The sequence below is a fragment of the Schistocerca serialis genome, chromosome 5 (genome assembly GCF_023864345.2).
Source record: "Schistocerca serialis cubense isolate TAMUIC-IGC-003099 chromosome 5, iqSchSeri2.2, whole genome shotgun sequence".
Lineage (NCBI taxonomy): Eukaryota > Metazoa > Arthropoda > Insecta > Orthoptera > Acrididae > Schistocerca > Schistocerca serialis.
The window spans coordinates 165,284,335-165,308,613 of NC_064642.1; the positions used below are offsets into that span (position 1 = coordinate 165,284,335).

The window sequence follows — 24,279 nt, forward strand, 5'->3', positions numbered from 1 at the left end:
TGTATTTCATGTGACTTATTCTTTATGGCAAACCATTTAAGAAAGTTAATATTTTTTTTCCAAGGGTATTTGTAAACCTCCATTTTTAATTCTTTTTCTGATTCAGTTATTCTCCATTTTGTATGAACTTCCTGAGGTTTTTAACAGATTTTGTTCAGTTTGTATACCTGTATATTTCCCAAGTTTACATTTTGTACCACTGGGGCTGATGAATTTTGTTGATAACTATATACTCACTTGGTTACATCACAGTTTACTTTTCTGCACGAGAGCAGGAATCTGTTTGATTTCTTCGATATGCCACTGGAAACATAATGTAGATACTTTTTACAATTCTGTCAGCTTTTTTTTTTTTCCAAAATAAATCAAATCTTTTCTGCAAACTCTCCTTGGCTTTGAAAGAACACAGCCCTATCATGTTACTAAACTATAAGCTAAAGTGTTTACTTACTGTCAACTTGTTGCGAAGTATTTCTCTCTTGCTCTCTTCTGCGCCCAGTAATCTACTTGTCTGTAGACATAATTCTCATTTAAGCAACTGATTTCATAGTATTACCTACACAGTTTGTTAGGTCCTCTGCTCAGCTATAAGAATTTTGTGTGTCTGTTTTAAGCTGAGTTTTTCCAATAAAGAATGAGTTGCAAAATTGTGTTTTAGACTTTTCTTTAGGAACTTTAGTTCCTCTGTCCAACTGCATCACATTTGACATTAGCTAATTCCCTCATTTGTGCTTTTATAAATCTAAGCTCAAGCTTAAGAATTTCTACTGTAGCTTTACTTTATCATATCCACCATTAGCATCCAAATCAAACAGATCAATAACCATTGAAAACCTGGCTTTGTAGTGTGTCAGTTTACACAGTTATGGGGTTCGGAAGTGTCATTTGCAGCAGCGACAGTATTTCATTTCCATACAGTGTTTAGATTACTAATTTTGTCATATGCCATCAGTTCTTTAGATTATTCCACTGCTTGATTATTAATATGTCCAGCAAAACATGCAGAGGAATTAGCCGCACTCCGTAAAATAACTAGTAGTTCCACTGGCCATAGTCAACAAACTTCACGCTGCTGCCTTTGGCTGCTAGCCTCACACCTCTGGGATACCCGACTGGCATCGCAGATGTCTTATGCACAATCTGACTTCCCAGAGGCCGCCTAGCCTATTAATGTACTTGACCTTGCTGCTTTACCTTCACCCAAAAGTGAATTGTGGATAGTGATGGGGCTCCAGATATCTGGGCAGAATACAAGTGCAGGTACTGGCTGAACGTCTTTCACTGTTTGCCTGAACAACTGCTACTGATTAGGCAGCTAAGCCACATAATGTGATGGAACTCTGGCAACTTTCCAGCAAAATCCAGATTTTCATAAAGACACACATTGCTTTTTACCAAGCACTCCAGTGTTAGGCAAGTGATGGATCTCCTTTGTAAATAACTCCATATTGGCAAGAAAGATCAGTGAAGGCTACATATCATTGCCAAAGGTCCCATTTGAGATGTGAAGGAGGCACTATCAGCAGCTGTTGATTACACTGGAAGCAACTGGCTGCATTTGCTGCCTGTTATCTGAGTTATGAGAAAAGCTTTAGCTAACTTTGACGGCTTTCTGAAGATGAAGATGGTTATCTTCACTTAGTAGTTGGAAGCAAAGCTGGTAATTTATAGCAGCCAAAATCAACTCATATCATCTAATTTGGAGACGTGCAGAAGTCCTAAATTAGAGGTTCTGTTGACTGTCTGACCATCTCAAGCACAGATTTCTTGATCCGCTCTATCAAATGGAGAAGCTTAGAATCTGTTAGATGACAAAAATCTCCTCTGAAAAATCAAAATGGATTCTGTAAACAGAAGTCTTGCAAAATGCAGCTTACTCCATCCATCCACGAACTCCAGAGCACCACAGACAAAGGTGCCCAGGTTGATGCTGTATTCATTGGTGTCTGGAAGGCACCTGATCCGGCTCCACGTTGTCATTTAACATAAAAAATACAAGTTTGCTGAGTATTGGACCAAATTTGCGACATCCAGCCAACAGAACTCAATTAACTATTTTTATGGGCAGAATCAACAGATGTAAAGTTAATTTAGGAGCACCCCAAATGAATGTCGTACAGCCATTACTGTTTACAAAATACAGAAATGTTCCGTTGGTTAATGTCAGAAGCTCCATGACACTGTTGTTGCCTATATGAAGACTGTAGTGAAATGCAGGAAGACCAGCAGAAGATCGACGACTGGTGCAGAGACTGGCTATTGATCCTTAATGTAAATAAATGTAACATATTGTGCATAAACAGACGAAGAGAGCTATTAATATTTGATTACACTACTGGTGATACATCACAGGAAACAATAACAGTCATAGATACCTAGTTGTAGCCATTAAGAATGACATGAACGAGGTGGAATGACCAGATAAAATTGATTGTAAGAAAAGTAGATAACAGATTGATATTCATTGGGGGAAGCATACAGAAGTGTAATTCATCCATGAAGGAAGTGGATTACAAAATACTTGTAAGACTGATTCTTGGGTATTGCTTACCAACACTCAGGGACCCTTACCAAGTTGGATTAAGCTATTGAGAAGCTATTTGAGCCTGTGTGCAAGAGCATTACTGAGATACCCAACAAACCCTAGCAGGAAATGCTACAAGAGATGTGCATCATAGAGATGTTTACTGTTGAATTCCAAGAGAGTGTGTTCCAAAAATAGTCAGTCACTACTTCCTCTCTTTTATGGCTCACAAAATGATCACAACAAGAAAATCACAGGAATTAGAGCTCATATGGATGTTTATTGATAGTAGTTGTTCCTACCCACCATACGCACATGGAACAGGGTAGGATGAAGTTAAAATGATACAAGAAGTATTCTCTGCCTCACACTGTGGCTAGTGGGATATAGACACAGATGTAGAACAGGTAAAGCATGCACTACTCTCAGGAAGTAACTTTCCTGATTAGCAGACTATCAATGAAATGCACATGATGGATTTTTAAGCTGTAAAAACCCCTCTGTGAGGCAAATAAGGCTTTACATTTAGTACAAGTATATTACACAGCAAATAGTGGGACCAGTATTAGCTTCAAAGGGAAATACATATCACGCATTAAGAAAGGAAAGCAAAGTCTAATATCAGATAACTGCTGAAGCCCTCAGGGTAAGGACTCAAAGGTACTCTCACTGATTATTGATAATAAAATGCAAACAATATTTAGAATGCACAGCTGGTTCAAATCAGAAGTAACAGTAATGTGATCTTATATTACACATGGAATAAACACAACATAGCATGGACAGCAGTGGCAATGGACCTGTAGAATTCAGTAGTGTTTAAAGAGATAAATATAGAGGCAGAATAAGAGATGACCATCTGGGTAAAGATAAGCATTCAGGCAGAAACAAAAATAGTGACAATAGTTCTACTACTCACCCATATCAAGTATTCTTTTAATGTGAGAGAAATGTATCACATGTGTTATACAAATGTTCCAATTTCTTAATTCAGTTCAGCGTGAAAAGAATCAGTGAGCCCAAGGCTATTGTAACATCACTGTTCATTAGCGCTGAATAAAAAATTAAGAAATGTACGAATGTATTTTTGCTTAACAAGGATATCAAAGAAACAGAAACTACTTGTGCATGCAACATTCCACTATCAGAAGAAGAATGTCAGGAACCTGAAGTGTAAATTATGAAAAACTGCAAGCCACATCCTACATATACAGAAGAATTGTGAGGAAGAGGAACAATTCAGTACCGATACTGAGAAAATCCTAAGATAGAGACCATTACACAACAAATTCAAACAAAATCGAATCCTTCCTTAACAAGTAACACTTGACACTGGTGGTCTTAGCTGCCTGAGACTGCAGTTGTGCTTTTTCTTTGTATGTGTGTGTGTGTGTGTGTGTGTGTGTGTGTGTGTGTGTGTGGTGGGGGGGGTGGGGGGGGGGGGGGCTAACACGAGAAATGTAAGGACAGTTCCAACTTACATCTTTCATAATAGCCATGATGGAAAAATTAAGACACATACAGGTGTACATGGATTTCTGCCAAGAATCTTTATACACACCATCTGCGAAGGTACAATATTTACTCTACACCATTAGGTGACCTGAAGATGACAAAACAGCTGTATTTCTTGACAGTGATATTTGTTAAATTATTTAAGATCCATTTCAATGAGTTGTTTATTGCTTGGCTGTTTTGACATCAGGCGTATTTTCTGTTTCGGCATCAAGAACCACATAAAACACACCAATACAGTGCTACATAAGAGTACTAGATATAATTATTTCTGTGAGATGGCTAAGACCTTACTGTAACAATTAAGGGGTAATAATGTAATGAGATTTTCCACTGTCTTTTCTTTATAGCTTTCTTCATTCAAGAAAAAAAAAAGTACAAAAAAATTCATCTTGATTTGAACTCAACAGTTTCATTCATAAATACAATACTAAACTACTCACCACTGAATTCCTCTCCAGTTTACACTGTGAGAATTATGTAGCCCTATGCCAACTACTGCAGTAATTTACAGTACACACAGCTTGATTGGCACAACCTATGAGTCAGTCACATGATTAAATGGTTACAGTTAAGTACTGCTTTTCTGCAAGTCCCAGATTATGCATAACCTCCCACTATTACTTTAAACAACAGAAAGTCCACGATGGAATGACAAAAATATGGAGAGAATAGATTGCTACTCACCACATAGAGGTGGTGGTGTGTCGCAGACGTGCATTACACACAAAAAAAAAAGACTGCTAGATATATTCATCCTTCAGACAAAGTCCTCCATCAGAAGTAGAAAACTTACACACATTCATACAAGCACAATTTACAAAGGCATACTGTGACGGTGTCTGACATGAGAAGCAAACTAGCTGTGGTGGGCAGTGGGGTACAGAAGAGGCTTAGGGCAGTGGGGCAGATGCTAGAGCTGCCCATGAGAGTATGCATGAGCATCGTGTGGAAGGAGAGGGCTACAAGATGCTGTGCTGGGAAAGGGGGGGAAGCTTTCGTAGGAAAAGGGAAAGGACTACATACACTATATGATCAAAAGTATCCGGACCCTAAAAACATATGTTTTTCATATTAGGTGCATTGTGCTGCCTCCTACTGCCAGGTACTCCATGACAGCGACCTCAGTAGTCATTAGACATCGTGAGAGAGCAGAATGGGGCACTCTGCATAACTCACGGACTTTGAACGTGGTCAAGCGATTGGGTGTCGCTTGTGTCATATGTCTGTATGCGAGATTTTCACACTCCTAAATATCCCTAGCTCCACCGTTTCCGATGTGATATGTAATAGGCAGACATCTACCCAGAATGTCACACAGGAATTCCAAACTGCTTCAGGATCCACTGCAAGTACTATGACAGTTAGCCGGGAGGTGAGAAAACTTTGATTACATGGTTGAGCAGCTGTTCATATGCCACACGTTACGCTGGTAAATGGCCAAATGATGCCTCGCTTGGCATAAGGAGCCTAAACATTGGGCGATTGAACAGTGAAAAAATGTTACGTGGAGTGATGAATCACAGTACACAATGTGGCAATTCGATTGCAGGGTGTGGGTATGCCGAATGCCTGGTGAACGTTTTCTGCCAGCGTGTGTATTGCCAACAGTAAAATTTGGAGGCAGTGGTGTTACGGTGTGGTCCTGTTTTTCATGGAGGAGGCTTGCACCCCTTGTTGTTTTGCATGGCACTATCACAGCACAGGCCTATACTGATGTTTTAAACATCTTGTTGCTTCTCACTGTTGAAGAGCAATTCGGGGATGGCAATTGCATCTTTCAACACAATTGAGCACCTGTTCATAATGCACGGCTTGCAGCAGAGTGGTTACATGACAATCACATCCCTGTAACGGATTGGCCTGTACAGAATCCTGACCTGAATCCCAAAGAACAACGTTGGGATGTTTTGGATAGCCGACTTTGTGCCAGGCCTCACCGACCGACATCGATACCTCTCCTCAGTGCAGCACCGTGAAGAATGGACTGCCATTTGTCAAGAAATCTTCCAGCACCTGACTGAACGTAAGCCTGCAAGAGTGGAACTTGTCATCAAGGCTAAGGGTCGGCCAACACCATATTGAATTCCAGCATTACCGATGGAGGACACCACAAACTTGCAAGTCATTTCCAGCCAGGTATCTGGATACTTTTGATCACATAGTGTAGCTGTGTTGTGGGGTAGAAGATGTATGTAGTACAGGACTGAGTGTGTGGGGAAGAGGGTTGGCAGGGTGAGGACAGGAACTAGCAAAAGATGAGGCCAGGGGCTTACGGAAATGAAACATACATTGTAAGGAGAGTTCCAATCCGTGTAATTCAAAAAAAGCTGTTCTTTGTGGGAAGAATCCAGATGGCAGACTTTGAAGCAGTTGTTAAAGTGAAGCACAGTGTTGGTTGGCATGCTCAGCAACTGGGAGGTCCACCTGTCTCTTGGCCACAGACGTCGCTGACCATTCATGTGGTGTGAGCATACAGCTGCATAATTGTCATACCCATGTAAAATTTGGTACAGAGGTTACAGCTAAATTTGTAGATTACATGGCTGCTTTCACAGTTAGCTCTGCTTTTGATGGGCTAGGGGATGCCCATGTCAAAATTGGAGCAGGAGATGTAAGGGACAGGTCTTGCATCTACATCTATTGCAGGGAGATGAGCCATGAGGAAAGGGGTTGGGAGCAGGAATGGGATAGGGACACAAAAGGACACTGCATAGGTTGCTCCAGTCCTTGGTGGTTTTAGGTTCAACACCTCCTTGGTGGTCTTTCAGTGGGTATGTGGAGGATGGTAGGTGACTGGGGAGATAAGGCATTGGAGATCTGTTACTGAAAAAGGATGGGAGATAATTTCAGTCAGTGAAGACCTCAGTGATACCCTTGGCATTTTAGAGAGGGTCTGCTGGTCACTACAGATGCAATGACCATGGGTGCCTACACTGTATGGAAGGAACTTCTAAGTACGGAATGGGTGGCAGCTGTCAATGCACAGGTATCGTTCGTGACTGGTAGGTTTGATGTGAACAGAAGTTCTGATGCAGCCTTCTTGAAGATGGAGATCGACATTGAAGAATGTGGCTTGCTGAGCTCAGGACGACCAGGTGAAGCAAATGGGGGAGAAGATGTTAAGGTTCTGGCGGAAAGTTAGTATGGTGTCCCCAGCCTTGGTTCAGATCACGAAGATGTCATCAATACATCTGACCCAGTTGAGGGGTTTCGGATTCTGGGTGGTTAGTAAGGATTCCTCTAAATGGCTCTTGACTAGGTTAGCAAATGGTTCAAATGGCTCTGAGCACTATGGGACTTAACTTCTGAGGTCACCAGTCCCCTAGAACTTAGAACTACTTAAGCCTAACTAACCTAAGGACATCACACACATCCATGCCCGAGGCAAGATTCGAACCTGCGACCGTAGCGATCGCGTGGTTCCAGACTGTAGCGCCTAGAACCGCTCGGCCACTCTGGCCGGCTTAGGTTAGCACTGGATGGTGCCATGCACAAACCCATTTGGGAAGTAATTGTGTGAGCAGATATAGTCCGACATGGTGACCAAGAAGGAAGTTGTAGGTTTGGAGGCAGTCAGGTGTTGGCAAAGGTAGTGTTCAATGGCAGCAAGGCCATGAGTATTGAAAACATAATGGGAGGTGGCATAGACAGTGTCAAGCAGTGCACTGACTGTAAAAAGAACAGGAATTACGGAGGGGGATTGGTGGAGGAAATTATTGTTAGTGTCTTTTATATAGGAGGGTAGACATATATCTTAATATTAAGGTCTGCCAAGGAGGAGGTGACCATGAGAAAAAGGTTGAATAACCAACAACAGGGTAACATTCTACAAGATAAAGCATAAAGAGCCCAAAGTTTGAGTGTGGTAGTGTAGCTGGTAAATATGAAAAGGGAAAACATGTAAGGCTCAATCTACATATAATGTTGGTCACTGAAGTGAAATGGAAAGAAGATGATTTCTAGTCACTGACATGTTAGTATGAAGGACATGTTTGAAATTGTACAATCACAATAAAAATATAGCTCTTACAAAGTAGACACTATGCCATAATTGTGTGTTCAGCACCTACTGTCATATTCTGTTAGATTTTGTTTACTCTTTCATGAGCAGTGTATATTGACAGTATTTGTAATAAATTTCAGCTATTTTCAAGTTTGTTTGTGATCACAACCTCAAAAACTCTAAAGTTTAGAGACACTGAGTCTCTTAACATTCTCAGTTTACAAATAGCATCAAGGAACTCGCAAATTTTATCCCATGTTTTACTCTTATTACAAAAGAAATAATTTTGTTGGTGTTAATCACTGTTCATAAAGAGAACTCATCTTTGTAACATTCCAGATACAGAAGTTAACATGCTGAAGAGGCTATTCTGGCAGCCACTGAAGAAACAGGGTGCAACCAAGCGCAGAATTGCTGTACATTAGAACAAATGATGCCTGTCCTCTGAGGCCATATTCTGATCATTAAAGTGACTGGCAGAGGAGGTGTTTAAGACCAGCTTTGCTCACAGAATTTCAACAAAGCTTGTAATCTGCAGCATAGTCCCCACAATTCCATACTCCATCTTGTCCTGGTTCCCAGTCAGATGGAACACTTGAACCAGGGACTTAGTTTTGTGTCACACTATGTTGCAACTTCTTAGATATGTGCTACAGAGTGGAGAACTGTAGGGTTCACCTAGGTAGGTGAGGTATGAATTACACATCAAAACCTGATATCACAGTAACGGAGTGCACATGATGTGCAAGCAAGAAATTTTTTCTCCTCAACTGGGTGAGTATCTAGTCTCGATAATGATAGCTGTAGAAGAGCTCATTTTAGTGTAAGATCCAAATCATTGCACCCACAGATGACGCTAGAATTTGCAGCAAAGTGCCAAAGTTTGAAACTCCTAAAAAGCAACGGAACTCACATAATACGAAGCACAGACAACTGGCTCAATTCTGAAATTGACAGCAATAAAATTTCTGGGGCAAATCTAAGTACACACTGAAAGCACAGGCTAATGTAAAATTGAGGTAGTGTATTTGTTGAAGTAAACAAGAAGCTCAAATCTAGAAACCGAACTTGCGTGAAAGAGCGTTTGATGAAGATTCAGTATCAAGGTTGCACACAAACTTGAAACTGGATCTTTCTACTTACCATCAGACTCAGTGCCCAGATGTAACCGAAAACTTTAGAGAAAACAACATCTTTCTAGAATGTATTTTCCCAAAACATGGTGTCATCATTGGAGGAGACTTTAATCCTCCACTAATTCTTGGGATCATGATGCATATGTTAATGATGGATGTGAAAAGATCTTCTGTGAGGCAGTACTAAATGCCTTCCCCAGAAACTACCTCAAACAGATATTTCAGAAGCCCACTCATGATTAAAATATATAAGATCTGATGGCAACAAATAGAACTGAACTCTTTTAGGATGTCCACACAGGTATTAGTAAGCACAATGCATTATAGCAACAAAGATTACTAAAGTATAAAGGGGGAATCAAAACAAGTAGAAAGATTTCACATTCAGCAACCCAGATAAGGAGGATGTAACAGCACTATTGCTGAAGTTTAGAAGAATAGCTTAGCAAGCACTGTACATAGAACAGCTTATGATGGGAAGCACTCTCTATGGTATATAGTGCCTGTAAAGAAACTTAAAAACCACCCACTTTAAATGAAAAGTTTTAACATTACGCTTGACCACAACCATTAGGAACATAAATTGAAAATAAATTTTCTGTAATCAGTCATATACATTAAATTATACTTTAAAAAATAAAGATGATGTGACTTACCAAACGAAAGTGCTGGCATGTTGATAGACACACAAACAAACACAACCATACACACAAAACTGAAGCTTTCGCAACCAACGGTTGCTTCATCAGGAAAGAGGGAAGGAGAGGGAAAGACGAAAGGATGTGGGTTTCAAGGGAGAGGGTAAGGAGTCATTCCAATCCCGGGAGAAGACTTACCTTAGGGGGAAAAAAGGACAGGTATACACACACACACACACACACACACACACACACACACACACACACACACACACACACACACACACTCTTCAATTTTGTGTGTATGTTTGTGTGTGTATCAACATGCCAGCGCTTTCGTTTGGTAAGTCACATCACCTTTGTTTTTAAATATATTTTTCCCACGTGGAATGTTTCCCTCTATTATATTCATATCATTAAATTATACTTTCCACTTTATAATTCAGAGGATTAGACCTCAGTCAACATGATATTAATGTCAATAAGTAAGTCATGGAGACTTCTGTTCAAGTAAAGGAAGATTAGTGTTAAACATCCCCATGACAACAACATCACCAGAGACAGAGCACAAGCTCAGATTAAGGATGGGGAAGCAGATGAGCCACGCACTTTCAAAGAACCATCTCAACATCTGCCATAAACAATTTAGGAAAATTAGGGAAGATGAACTGTCGTCCTACCAAACAAGTCCAGAGTGCTAACTGCTGCGCTATCTCACTCGGTCTGGCCCCAGCAGTCAGCATGGTGGTCAGTTGTGAGCGCTGCATTTGCATGAATGTGTGTGTGTTTTGGGGGAATGGGGGGGGGGGGGGTCTATTTTGGAAGAAAGCCTTCTGGCCGAAAACTTGTAAGTGTTCAGTAGTCTTTTTGTTGTACCTGTCTGCAACTCAACATCTCTGCATGTGGTGAGTAGCAATCTATTCTTTACATAACATTGTCACTCAATATTTCTGTTTATATGGCTACCTGAAGAGCTGTGTGTATTTCATTCAAATGAACAAATAGGAATAAATACACTGCCATTAAATACTTTGCTTTTCAGAGTTTACTATCTAAATTCATTTGTAAGTTACTGATGATTTATAGAAGGTTTATTCTATCTTCAAATTTAAAAACAAGGCAACTGATGTCAAAGGAAAGTAAGGAAAGATGGAAGAAAGATTAAAGTTTAACTTCCCTTTGAAGACAAGATCAAGATCATTTGACACAGCACAAGCTTGGTTTGGGAAAGTAAATTGACCATGCTTTCTTCTTCTTATTCCAAGGAACCATCGGAGCATAAATAATTTTTTTTTTTAAGTAACGCATGGGAACTACAGAAGCCTACATCTGAAATGGCTGGATAAGCTCCAAAATTTGAGTCCAATGTCTTAACACTGTGTCACTTCACAAGACAGTAAACTGAAAGACCATCCACGTAAAGGACATCTCAAAATGGCACACACTGACAAAAACACTCAGGTAAAGCACAATATACTACTGGATGATCAATTAAAGATGGATGAAATAGGCAAACCAGAATAAACACTACAGTACATTTTTACAAAAAAATGTGTATTATGAGATGTCTGAAATAAGTTAACACAAAAAATGTTCAGCGACTTAAAAAACTCAAATGATTTTGTGGGTTAATTTGTTATCATGTATGAGATGTTACTTTCTCTCTTCATGGTAGAAATAAAACAGCAATTAAAATAAAGAACACCACCAAATTTTAAATGCATCTGCCAGATATGTGACAAGTGTTTTATTGGATGCATACGAAATTATTCTTATTGATTACCCAGCAAAAAGAAATTAACTCACAAACATCAGAAAAGTATTCTGATCCAACTAAATGATAAATACAGGAGGAAAGTATCGTATTGGGGAAGAGGTGACTCAATCAAAACTTAAATAGTGGTTTCCTAATGAACTATATTTTACAAAACCAATACTGATTTGCGCACTACTTGATGAAAATTCTGAAATCAACATTTTAATGGCAGATGTGTTATGCAGGCTTTCCAGAGTTAGGTGGGGACAGGGCTATGCAACACATATGAAGTTTCAGTATTTAACTATTTACACAGCCAGCTTTCTTCATTACACTAACAACTTTCTGATAGTGAGTTTCAGCCAAGCCCACCTTCCTGCAGTTTCTTTTCAGTTACACATATTGTATATTCAATTGTTCCAGTAATCTCCATTTCTTCATTTTTACTTACTTATCCATGGCTTGGGCCTTTATTTACACCAAGGAAAAATTAGTGGTACGAATCTTTCCACATAACAAAAGAATGGAACTGCTTGTTTCTACCTACATGTGGAGTGTCAACTGTACAACAATATTTAGAACAATTAACTCTGTCTTCTTGAAGTTGATTTTCTTATATGTGATGCGTTGTTCTTGATTTTGTTGCAAACACAATTCTGTAAAACATACTGTTCACTTACCAAGTGCAACCAAATTTAAAACTGATTTGTCACCGAATATAACTTACCTTTCTCTCAACTTAGATTTAAGGCTGTTTGAATATCAAACTTTTTTAACTACTTTCTTGTAGAATGAAACCCTTATAAGACTAACATTGACAATAACTGTCTTGCACAGCATAGCAATTTGTTGCTAGGATTAAAAGTGTCAATTGCAAACTACTGTGCACTGTGCCATGTGCAGTGCACTGTCCATAATCAACTGGGTATTTCAGACGTGATGGACAATATTCAGGGATATGACAGGAATGGTCATTCAAAACAAAAAAGTCAAGTAAAAATGGGCTCTAAAATGCATACCTTAAGAGCTATGAGCAATTCTTGATCTCTGATACTGTGAAACAAATCTCTTCTACTGCAAGCTCTTTGCTTTCCATATCTTGGTACGTGGTAGTACGGGTCAAAATAAGGAAAAAAGTTCAGTAAATTTGTGCTTTAAAATGCATACCTTAAAAGTTATGAATACTTGTTCATTAGCAGAGTTGTTTTTCAAAGTAGCGAAGATGAACAATTGCTCATAACTCTTAAGGTATGCATTCCAGAGCAAGTTTACTTGACCTTTTTGTTTCGAATGATCGTTCCTGTCATATCCCTAAATATTGACCATCACTTCTGAAACACCCTGTGTAGCAGTCATCAAATAAAATGTTGTTTTAACCCAAATATTCCCTTAACTTCCTCTAACTTGTAATGCAGCTCACAGTACTGTGAAGTATACTTACCGTTTAGTGCAGAAACTAAAGCAGGGGGCCATTTCCTGTATACATGAAGTAGGAACTACCTCAAATCATTGGTATATAAATCAACAATACATATTTGTTTGCCCCTTGTCCAAGGTTGTTATCATTTGCACAATATTAACTGGAAATATTAAAACTGTCTCTCAACACCAGGAGCTTTCAGATATGTGTAGTTCTACCATATATTCACATCTTTTACAAGCTTATAGACATATTAGTCACATTAAATTTTAATGTTGCTAATGTGATCACACTGCCACAAAACACACTAATTTAAAGAATAATCCACTTGATAGAACTGTAACTAAAACACAGATACACATAATGTAATGGGAATGGAACACTAAAAGTAAGGAACACTAAAAGTAATTGACCAGTGATTCATTTGTTTCATCTTGTGTACAGTAGACTCTCACGGACTAGACTGATAATGTATCGCATATAGTCAAAGCTTTTAATGGTAATCTTCATTTTAAAGCAACTTCCTGACAATGAAATGTCAAGTATGCTTGACACTCCTACAGTAACTTACAAATAGATTCAGGTGTATGTACCAGATGAATGGGAAATATATAGTGATAATAATGTATTAATAAGTGAGAAGAATTTTCTTTAGAGTTACGTGAAGAGAACAGGTTTTCAGTAATTCTCGTATTTTAACAGCTACCTCATTGTTATTTTCTTTGCTGCTCTACTACACTGGTACTGAAATTTTGGAAAAAAGTTGTGTATAAAAATGTATCAAATACCCACCATAGCACCTAAGTTGCAAAATAGCGACTGTCATGAGCATTGTAATGTGTCAACAGCTTCGATTTCTATGTAACAAAAGCTCAACTGAAGGAGCATGCTGGCAGTGCTAATCTTATTCTTTTAATTTTTCTAGAAATAAAAGGGTCTGAAACTATCTGAAGCAATTTTATTCTGCATCTATACCCATACTTTGCAAATAACTGAAGTGCACACCAACTGTACCATGCACATCCAATATCCAAATAAGTTCCAGGACTGATTTTATTCCTGGTGTATAGGTAAGCAACATCAACACAATAACTACAGTGGAGGTTTGAACAAAGACCTGTACACAGGAGACATGCAATCTACCAGTCAGTTGTGAACAGGCAGTTTTAAGTAGTGTTCTTGAAGCTGTAGTACGTCAACATTGTTGTGTCACACACTGTAATGGAGTAACAACTTTAAATCGTGTTTAATATCCAAAATGTTTTGAAGATGAGAAAACTGTGTGCAATGTTTGTCCCATACACGTTTACTTCCGAAAAAAGCATTGCTGCATGGACACCTGCCATAACTTGATTGAAATGCAAATCACGGACAATTCTTTTATGGAAAAACTCTGCATTGTCAATGGGACTTGATGTCAATGCAAACCTATTACAAAATGACGAAGTGGAGAAATTCACATAAAGGGTCAACGCTGATGACATAACAGATATACCTGCCAATGTGATGTGTGAGCTGAACAACATCACGAAGGAGAACATTTCTGACAGTTTCGCATGGTCATATTAATATTCTGAGCATTGTAGTCCAATGGGGGAGGCTATGAAGAACAACTGAAGCATTAAAACCACCGTCTTAGCTTGCTCTCTCTCTCTCTCTCTCTCTCTCTCTCTCTCTCTCTCTCTCTCTCTCTCTCAATTAATCCAGTCTTGAAACTTTTGGGGCTCACAGGGTAGTAGCGTTTCTTCTCATTCTTCACTTATGGAGCACAAGAAGAGTTACTGTCTAAATGTGTCTGTGTCCAATGTAATTCATAATCCCTATGGGAACAATATGTAGGGGGCGTACTTAATTCTGATTCTTGAAACTTTGTAAGCACGCTTTTCAGGATAGACAGCATCTATCCTTTACCACCTGTCAGCACAGTTTTTTCAGTATATCCATGACATTATCCTGCTAGTCAAAACAAACCTGTGTCCATTTGTGCTGCCTTTCATTGTACATGTTCCATTTCTCTCGTCTGAAAACATTTTCACAGAATCCTACTTCAACAATATCAGCAGTGAAGTGATATCATTTGTGTTGTTGTTGTGGTGGTCTTCAGTCCTGAGACTGGTTTGATGCACCTCTCCGTGCTACTCTATCCTGTGCAAGCTTCTTCATCTCCCAGTACCTACTGCAACCTACATCCTTCTGAATCTGCTTAGTGTATTCATCTCTTGGTCTCCCTCTACGATTTTTACCCTCCACACTGCCCTCCAATGCTAAATTTGTGATCCCTTGATGCCTCAGAACATGTCCTACCAACTAATACCTTCTTCTAGTCAAGTTGTGCCACAAACTCCTCTTCTCCCCAATTCTATTCAATACCACCTCATTAGTTATGTGATCTACCCATCTAATCTTCAGCATTCTTCTGTAGCACCACATTTCAAAAGCTTCTATTCTCTTCTTGTCCAATCTATTTATCGTCCATGTTTCACTTCCATACATGGCTACACTCCATACAAATACTTTCAGAAACGACTTCCTGACACTTAAATCTATACTCGATGTTAACAAATTTCTCTTCTTCAGAAACGATTTCCTTGCCATTGCCAGTCTACATTTTATATCCTCTCTACTTCGACCATCATCAGTTATTTTGCTCCCCATATAGCAAAACTCACTTACTACTTTAAGTGTCTCATTTCCTAATCTAATTCCCTCAGCATCACCAGACTTAATTCGACTGCATTCCGTTATTACATCGTTGTTACAACAATAAATTTTCTAATTATTTATATAGTCTAATACAAATTCCTAAATAATATCAACTTGATGGAACCCCTACAATACCTGGTTTAACTGATCAGCTATGAAACTGATTTTCCACTAGAGTTGTCCTATATACTATGTATTGCAGTAAGCATAACACTTACTGACAAACAGAATTATCTTAAGTTCATTTGCTAACAAAACTTTACATGTTCATAACAATGGCAATTACTCGGAGCTTTTTTTAGGATATTAAACGCCATCCCACATACTAAAAAATACAAAATAGTGCCAAATTATGTAACAGTACTTTCATCTGGAGCAATGCTTCACTTCACACAGTGGACAACAATGAAAACTCAGTTATTTCACTCCTTAGTAACATGAACTTGTACACAGTTATAGGTGAATCGCTGAGGGTGTTGAGGGAGTACAAGGTGAATACGTCTCCATAGATGACAAATTGTTCATCCTGAATCAATACACAACATCAGAAACAATAAAATTTCATTACAAACACCTGCATCTTTAATTAAGTACCTTCAAGTAACACATTCAAAATGTAAACAAATTTAATTTTTATTAAATGTCTCACAATTGTATTATCATCATAAAGACAAATGGTATTAGTCGACCACAATATTACTGCACCTGGGAGTGAGGACGCTTCGATTGGCTTATCATGAGTTTTTATCGTGGTGTGTCATGAGGACATGGTGAACCACTTGACAGTATATGCACAACTGTCTTGAATCATTAATAGTGTGATGTGTTTTCCTTAGTCACCACAGTACGTGTTTACTCTGGCATCACTGCGTGTTACCAAAAAGGCCACTGGACACCAAGTGCTATAATATTGTGGGCAAGTAATACATCATGCTGGCATGGGTTGTTGAGAAAAAAATCTTAAGTAGTATAAGTGGTGAACAAACCATGCATGCAAACTAAGGGTACAAAGTACATACAAATGTCATGCTGTCAATAAGAAAAATGATGTGAGGCTAATAAGTAACAAAGTCAAAAATAACTTTGAATTTGTAATTTATTTATCATCATCCAAATATTACAAGAGATTAGAATTAATGTGTTAAAGCTAATCATGTAGTGAAGCTAATGTCTTAATCTAATCACCAATCTATAGTTTTCATTGCACAATATTATTTTCTAGTTCACAATTATAACAGTGAAATTAATTTTAAACTTAACATTAAGAAGTACAAGTAATAAGTAGCTCTTTAAAGAAGTGAAGTGGTTTTTTTTCTAATGTTGGCACTCTACTACTTTTAACTGTTGCTCTAAGAACACAGTATTATGTAAATGCTCTAATGAATGTAAGGAAAAATCCAGAACTATAGCAGCAAATTGCTACAATGGAAAGAGTTACTATATATACTACTGGCTCCAAAAGCTTGAGCATTTCTGTATCTTTCACATGCATTTTGACCTACCACCATTAGGTGAGTAGATTTTTTATCTAAACATATTATATTTTCAAATGTTGGTTATTTCTGCTGATGTATGTAATACTTTTGCTGTTGATGCAGTTGCATTTGTGTTTCTTATACAGTGTATTTGCGTAAGACCTTTGCAACAATATTACTGAAGTCTGTAGTACTGGAAGAATGCCAACTTTTTTCTGACAATGTAGGTGGCAATTTGATCAGAGGTTTCCATTTACTAATAGTATTGCTATAGTTTGTTTTTAGTTTGTGGCCAGAAGTATTTCTCATTTGACTATCTACACCTTTAATTTTTTATTTGTACATTAATTTTATAAGCACACACTAATGAACAATGCTCAATCATTTTCATCTTCTCACACACTACTTCTAGTGGAATATCATTGGTGTTATAAGCAGAAATGTGTAGCATAAGCTGTGATATGCCCATGAGGAAGTGAACAGGGGCAGGCAGGCAAGTACCCCTTTCATCATCCACTTTAAAAACAGAGCTGCGTCAAATGGCACACACTTGTTAACTTGTGGCTATAGGAACTGGTTTCCATTCCTGTCAGCAACACATCTCATGATTGTTTTGTCAATGCCTTCTGAAACACTTCAGCATCACTGTTGCTACTACCGTTACACTCACTGTTGTTATTACTGCTTACCTATAAACTAATAGTGAACTGGTTTGTCATTGTCATGGCAATACTTTCACTATACGGTAATTAAGTTACTGATACTGATTTTTAGGTGTTCAACAGCATCGTTATCAGCACCCTTGCCAAATATGACTGCACGATTTAAGCGGTCTTCTTGGATAAATGCCCATGGTACCACATATACATATGTAGATATAGATATGACACTTCAACAACTGTCTGTCAATGACAATACACAAAGCAACTGATTATCTATATAATAAAAAGAATACTAAGAATTACTCATGGGTGCTAGCACGTCTTCATACACATTCATGCACTTCCCTCTTACTTACTAGATAAGACAAGATAATATAATGAAAAGGATAGTTGGTACTCACCATATAGCATTCTGAGATGCTGTCACAGATAAGCACAACAAAAAAGACTGTCAAATAAATAAGCTTTTGGCAAAAATGGCCTTCATTGGAATTACAAATCTCTCTCTCTCTCTCTCTCTCTCACACACACACACACACACACACACACACACACACACACAATAAATGCAATTCACAGACGCGACCACAGTCTCTGGCTGTCGAAGCCATACTGGCTTACCCAAGAAGATTGCTAAATTTATTCATTCATATTCTGCAAGGGTGCTGATAATCATGCTCTTGTGCACCTTGAAACCAGTAATACTGATTATCATATAGTGAAGCCATTGTCATGTTGATGGCAGACCAGTTCATAATTAGTTTACAAGTAAGCAATAATAACAGTGAGTCTGGCCTCGGTAGCCACAGACAATGGTCATGATGTGTGTGTGTTTAATTCCGATAAAAGCCTTTTTGGCCAAAAGCTTATTTATTTGACAGTCTTTTTGTTGTGCCTACCTGCAACTCAGCATCTCCTCTGTATGGTGAGTATCAACTATCCTTTTCATAATATTGTCATTATTCCATCCTGGATTTCCCCTTGCTTAAATAAGACAAAAATTAGCTAAAAAGTGTGAAAGTTTTTTGCCAGGTACATGTGTGTGGCTGACAAAAAAATTTAAAGAAAGGGGAAGAAACGGGGACTATCAGAATACGCAAATGTTAGGTAACAGTTTTATCATGGATGTCAAAATTACTTTAATAAAATCTGAGTCACACTTTATACATGAACATATCTAAAAAGAAAGATGATGAAACTTACCAAACAAAAGCGCTGGCAGGTCGATAGACACACAACAAACACAAACATACACACAAAATTCTAGCTTTCGCAACCAATGGTTGCCTCGTCAGGAAAGAGGGAAGGAGAAGGAAAGACAAAAGGATATGGGTTTTAGGGAGAGGGTAAGGAGTCATTCCAATCCCGGGAGCGGAAAGACTTACCTTAGGGGGAAAAAAGGACAGGTATACACTCGCACACACACACATATCCATCCACCAACCCATATCCTTTTGTCTTTCCTTCTCCTTCCCTCTTTCCTGACGAGGCAACCATTGGTTGCGAAAGCTAGAATTTTGTGTGTATGTTTGTGTTTGTTGTGTGTCTATCGACCTGCCAGCGCTTTTGTTTGGTAAGTTTCATCATCTTTCTTTTTAGATATATTTTTCCCACGTGGAATGTTTCCCTCTATTATATTTATACATGAACACATTTATTAGAACAGAAATGAACACAAAGTCAGAATTATAACATTACGATTCAGATAATCATGGTGGGTTTTATCACTGACTAAAAAAGGATGAACTCTTAACTCAGACACATTGAAGTAACCAATCCATTAATTCTCGAAGGAATCCTGACAACACACAAAACCTTAATACTATTTCCACATTTCTTTCATAGTAATTTAAAACAGAGGGTGAATTGTTATTAAAAAATTGCCGTCTTCTTGTAAAATACGATATACCAACACTGGCATGCCACTATGACTGCATAGACATTTTGCCTGTGTCAGAACAATGCCCTATTCTCACTTATGTTAAAGTTGTTTCTTTTCACCTCTATGACAAATGATGTTCATCATGGTAAAGCTGTTCACTTCATGAGTCTCTGTTATTTTGTACCTCTAGCTACTATTTGCCCATTGCCACCTCCCCCCCCCCCCCCCCCCACACACACACACACACACACACACACACGTAAACAACTGCTACATTTCAGTGCACATCTAAAACTTCGTAAAAGGCTATGTTAAAAATAAAATTTGGTGTAGTAGATTTCATGTACTTCATCAAATTTAAAAACAGTGTTGACCTCACTATGTGTGTGTAGGGGGAGGTGGTTAAGATAGCAATCATACAGGCATAGGAAACTGAACATTTGTTTGACTGACTGCAGTGTTGTGAAGTTCCCAAAGGAGGGAGGATGGGGGGGGGGGGGGGTCACAAAAAGCTGGTAGTATTAAAGAATGGGTGGTGAGAACAGCAGCTGGGCCATATTTTGCTATGTGATTTAATGGAAGTTGGCTAGTGCATTCTGGGCCAAGGTGATATTTTCAAGTACTTCCACAGGTACTTCCGTCTTTCTGGAGCTTGCCAAGGAGTCAAACCTGATTAAATAAAGCATATGAACGTATTTTGTTCAGAATGCATCACTCTGGTTCGAAACCAATAGCTTTTTCAATCTAGGAACATCATTTCAATTTTGTTTTCTCTATACATGACACTGCAGATAACATATCTGAAGAGCAAGAGTCAAGTTTCACATGGCAGAGGTTTTCAGAATCCATGCTGATTTCCATGGAGAAAGTTACTTTGTTGTAGGCCTGTCATAATGTTTGAAACAGAACATGCACTAGTACAGTATTCTAACACAAATTTATGTGAATAACACAGGATTCAGTGCTACTTGCTTTTCCAATCATGGCACATCTCTCTGCTCAAAGCACCAGCAGTAAATTATGGTAAAGAGTGCACACAATTAAAAAATTCTGTGTAGAACTTCTAAAAAACTGTGAGAAATTTTTTGTATTCATGCAACATGTATATTTGAAGCATGTGCAACAATTTGCTTACATCAATGTGGTATTCAACCATGATAAACCCACGAACTAGAGCAGTCTGAACTTTTATGCGTAAAACTTCGAAGAACATTCTAGTTTGTTGGGAAACAAAGGGCAGCATTTCCTGTTGATTGATCTTCTGAGCATTGGTATGTAGTATTTTTGCTGGTCACCTCTGGAAGCTTTTTTTTTTTAAATTTTGCAAAATGTGTCTTAAGAGTTGAATGGATACAAAATTTTCCCAGTTTTGAGCTCCTTCTACAGGATCTCAATTTACAGCAGTACAAAGCAACTCCAGCACCTCCCCCCCCCCTAATCCCCACCCCCAAACACAAACACAGGTCAGTACATGTGTTATTTTTATACTGCTCTGTTTCACGGGGTTATGAAAACAACGTACTATCGAAAAAGAACAAAATGTCTGAAGGTTAGACGGATGTGGTATTTTGATTGATTTCATGTGTCCATGAGCTTGTGACATATTCTTTGCATACAACATTTACTGTTGCTAAAAAAATAATTTAAAGGTGATGGCAGAGCATAAAGTGTTTGACATGCATTTACATTTTGGTTGTCCATGAACAAAGACATGTAGATACAAAAAACTAAAAGAGCTAAGTTCACCACTTCACTCTTTCAGGTGTTCTCGGCTGTTAGATGTGTCTGAGTTCTTTGTTTTTCAGTTATTACTGGAAGAACATTTAATGTAAACTTACTGGTAAGTGACAACCTTCAACTAAACTCTTCAACACCTCCTATAGCATTGCCAGATTGATGGGTTCTTGTTGCTTCAGGATGTATTCAATCAACTAATTTTTCCTTTTAGTAACATTGTGCCATAAATTTCCTTGTTCCTCCACTCAATTCAGATCATCATCATTAGTTATTCAATCTTGAGAATTCTTTTGTAGCACCACATTTGAAAAGTTTCAATTTTCTTCTTGTCTGAATGTTTATCACCCACCTTTCACTTTCGTTCAAGACCACACTCAGCAGCTAGAGAATGTGGTCGTGTGTGTGAGTTGCATTTGCGTGAGTGTGTATGTTCTATCTCCGATGAAGGCCTTGTTGGCTGAAAGCTCATTTTCTGACAGTTATGTTCTGCCTGTCCGCATGTTCTATCTCCGATGAAGGCCTTGTTGGCTGAAAGCTCATTTTCTGACAGTTATGTTGTGCCTGTCCGCAACTCTGCATCTTCGCTATATGGTGAGTAGCAACTATCTTTTCGCAACACTGCTACATTTCATCCTCGATTTTTCACTCTTATAGACTATAACCTCATTTGAAACCACTATCCATTCTGTTAAACTGATCTTCCAAGTACTTTGTTGTGTCTGACAGAATTACGTCGTCACTGGCAAACCCTGAAATCTTCATTTCTGCTCCCTGAACCTTCACTCCTGTCCCAAAATGGAGCTTGGTTTCCTTCACAGCATGCTCAATGTACAGACTGAGTAACATTGACGACAGGTTACAACCCTGTCTGATTGCCTTCTTTTCTGCACAAGTTTTAGGCAACCCTTCCCTCCATACACATTACCCCTGTAATGTTCAAAATTTCGAAGTGTAGGACACTTCACATTGCCAAAAACCTTTCTCCAAATCTACAACTGCTATAAATATTGGTCTGCCTTTCTTTAACCTATCTTGTAAGATAAGTCACTTGGTCAATACTGCCTCCTACATTCCTTTGGAACTCTAACTGATTTCCCTGCCATTGGTCTCTACAGGTTTTTCCATTCTTCTGTAAATAATTTGTATCATGGGTTGCAACCACACTTGATGAATTTCTGCTTTGGTGATATTCACACCTGTCCACAGCTGCCTTTTTTGGAATTGGAATTATTACATTCTTCTAAAAGTCTGAGGATACTTCGCCTGTCTCATAAATCTTCACACCTGGTGGAATAGTTTTGTCGTGGCTGTCTGTCCCTTGTACAACATGCTTTCAGTAATAATCCTAAAATGAAGCACTTCAGGGCATACATTTATATTAAATTTCTTACTCATGTGCAATGAAATGGCATAGTTCTTCCCACAATTTTTGTTATGGAATGTGTGTTACCACTTTCATTTATATGACTCCAAAGATCTCTCATTACTTTAAACACAGTACATAACACTAAAAAACTGGGAATGCATGCGTTATAACCATCTACGTAACTAATCATTAAAATAATGTGGAACTATGACTGGCACATCGTCAGTTAACAACCTAGTAGAAAAGCCATGCAACAGCAACAATCACCTGTTACCTGAATGTGTGGTTTCTGCAACAGTATGAACAAATTTTTGCAGTCTTCATTAGAAGTAGCCTTCGGTGCAATAACATCCAATACATCCAATGCTATCTGCATTGAGTTTGATACAGTAGGGTGAAATTTTTCATCCTTTCCATTATTTATAATTTTGTTGTGCACTTTCACCAATGCATGAAGTTCTTTCGATTGTAACAGGCCACTTAAGAAACCAAATTCTTCTTCTGAACTAGGTAAAACTTGCCTTGCTTCTTCCAATGACACCAACAACCGAGACAATGCTGTAATTGTTTCATAAATTGTGGTCAAAAGTGATTATGACTACTGTAATCACTGCATATTACAGCCACAATTTCAAAATTACCTGGATCCCAGTTCCCATTTGCCATTACTGCTGTCATCCTACATGTAGCTGCTATTGCTGCAACTGTGCCTGAAAATGAATGATAGTAAAAATAGTTGTAAATGACAGTTATCATAGAAATATAAATACAAATTAGAGGTAACTGTGTAGAAAAATGAATAAAAGTTACACAGTGGATCATTCCTGCTCGTTTTTCGTGGCCTGTGTATGATATACGAGCATTATCTGCTTGTAATATTTGTCAGAGACTTGTGCGTTATTTAAATAAGTATCCTGAATTTACCAAGCAGTCTTATTTTTTACGACACAAATTGGGAAAAGTTGTTACATATGGCGTAAACACTGAATCACACTAAAAATGAATATGCTACTACCATCTGTATTTCACATTCACGTATTTTAGCTTTGCCAACTCTCACAAATTACCTTCTTCCAGCCTCACACAGACATTGGGCTATGCTACAGATCGGTGTCACCATAGCTAGATGTTGGGGGGTGGGGGTGAGGGCGGAAGGAGAGGGGCAGCTTTAGTACCATACTAGTCCACGAATGCTCTAATTTTTTTTATGTGTTACAGACCACTGACAGAAAAATAAGAGACAGCTGCCAAATCAGTTTTGAAATAAATAGTAGAAGGTATAAATCATAGAAGTGAATAACACAGATACATCACATGAACCCAACTCAGATGTAGTCCCATACCTGAATACATCTACCACTCCACTAACACGATCAGTGGAAAAGTGAAGAAGGGTCAATCCATATTAAGTGGTCCAGTGATGGTTGCTGGATTTTTAAATATTTTTATTTTTTTATAT

General features: G+C 38.3%; 1 protein-coding gene across 11 annotated transcripts in view; it reads right to left on the minus strand.

Annotated features, from left to right (window-relative positions):
• The window catches only part of LOC126481648 (MAGUK p55 subfamily member 7), a 270,264-nt gene that overhangs the window by 235,736 nt on the left and 10,249 nt on the right, over positions 1 to 24,279 (minus strand). For all 11 annotated transcript variants that reach the window (XM_050105568.1, XM_050105560.1, XM_050105567.1 and 8 more), the window contains exons 2-3: positions 23,462 to 23,530; positions 23,095 to 23,378 (exon numbers count right to left, since the gene is read on the minus strand). In XM_050105568.1, the coding sequence (XP_049961525.1) occupies positions 23,095 to 23,378; positions 23,462 to 23,498 (321 nt within the window). In that variant the 5' untranslated portion in view covers positions 23,499 to 23,530. The remainder of the gene's footprint in view (positions 1 to 23,094; positions 23,379 to 23,461; positions 23,531 to 24,279) is intronic.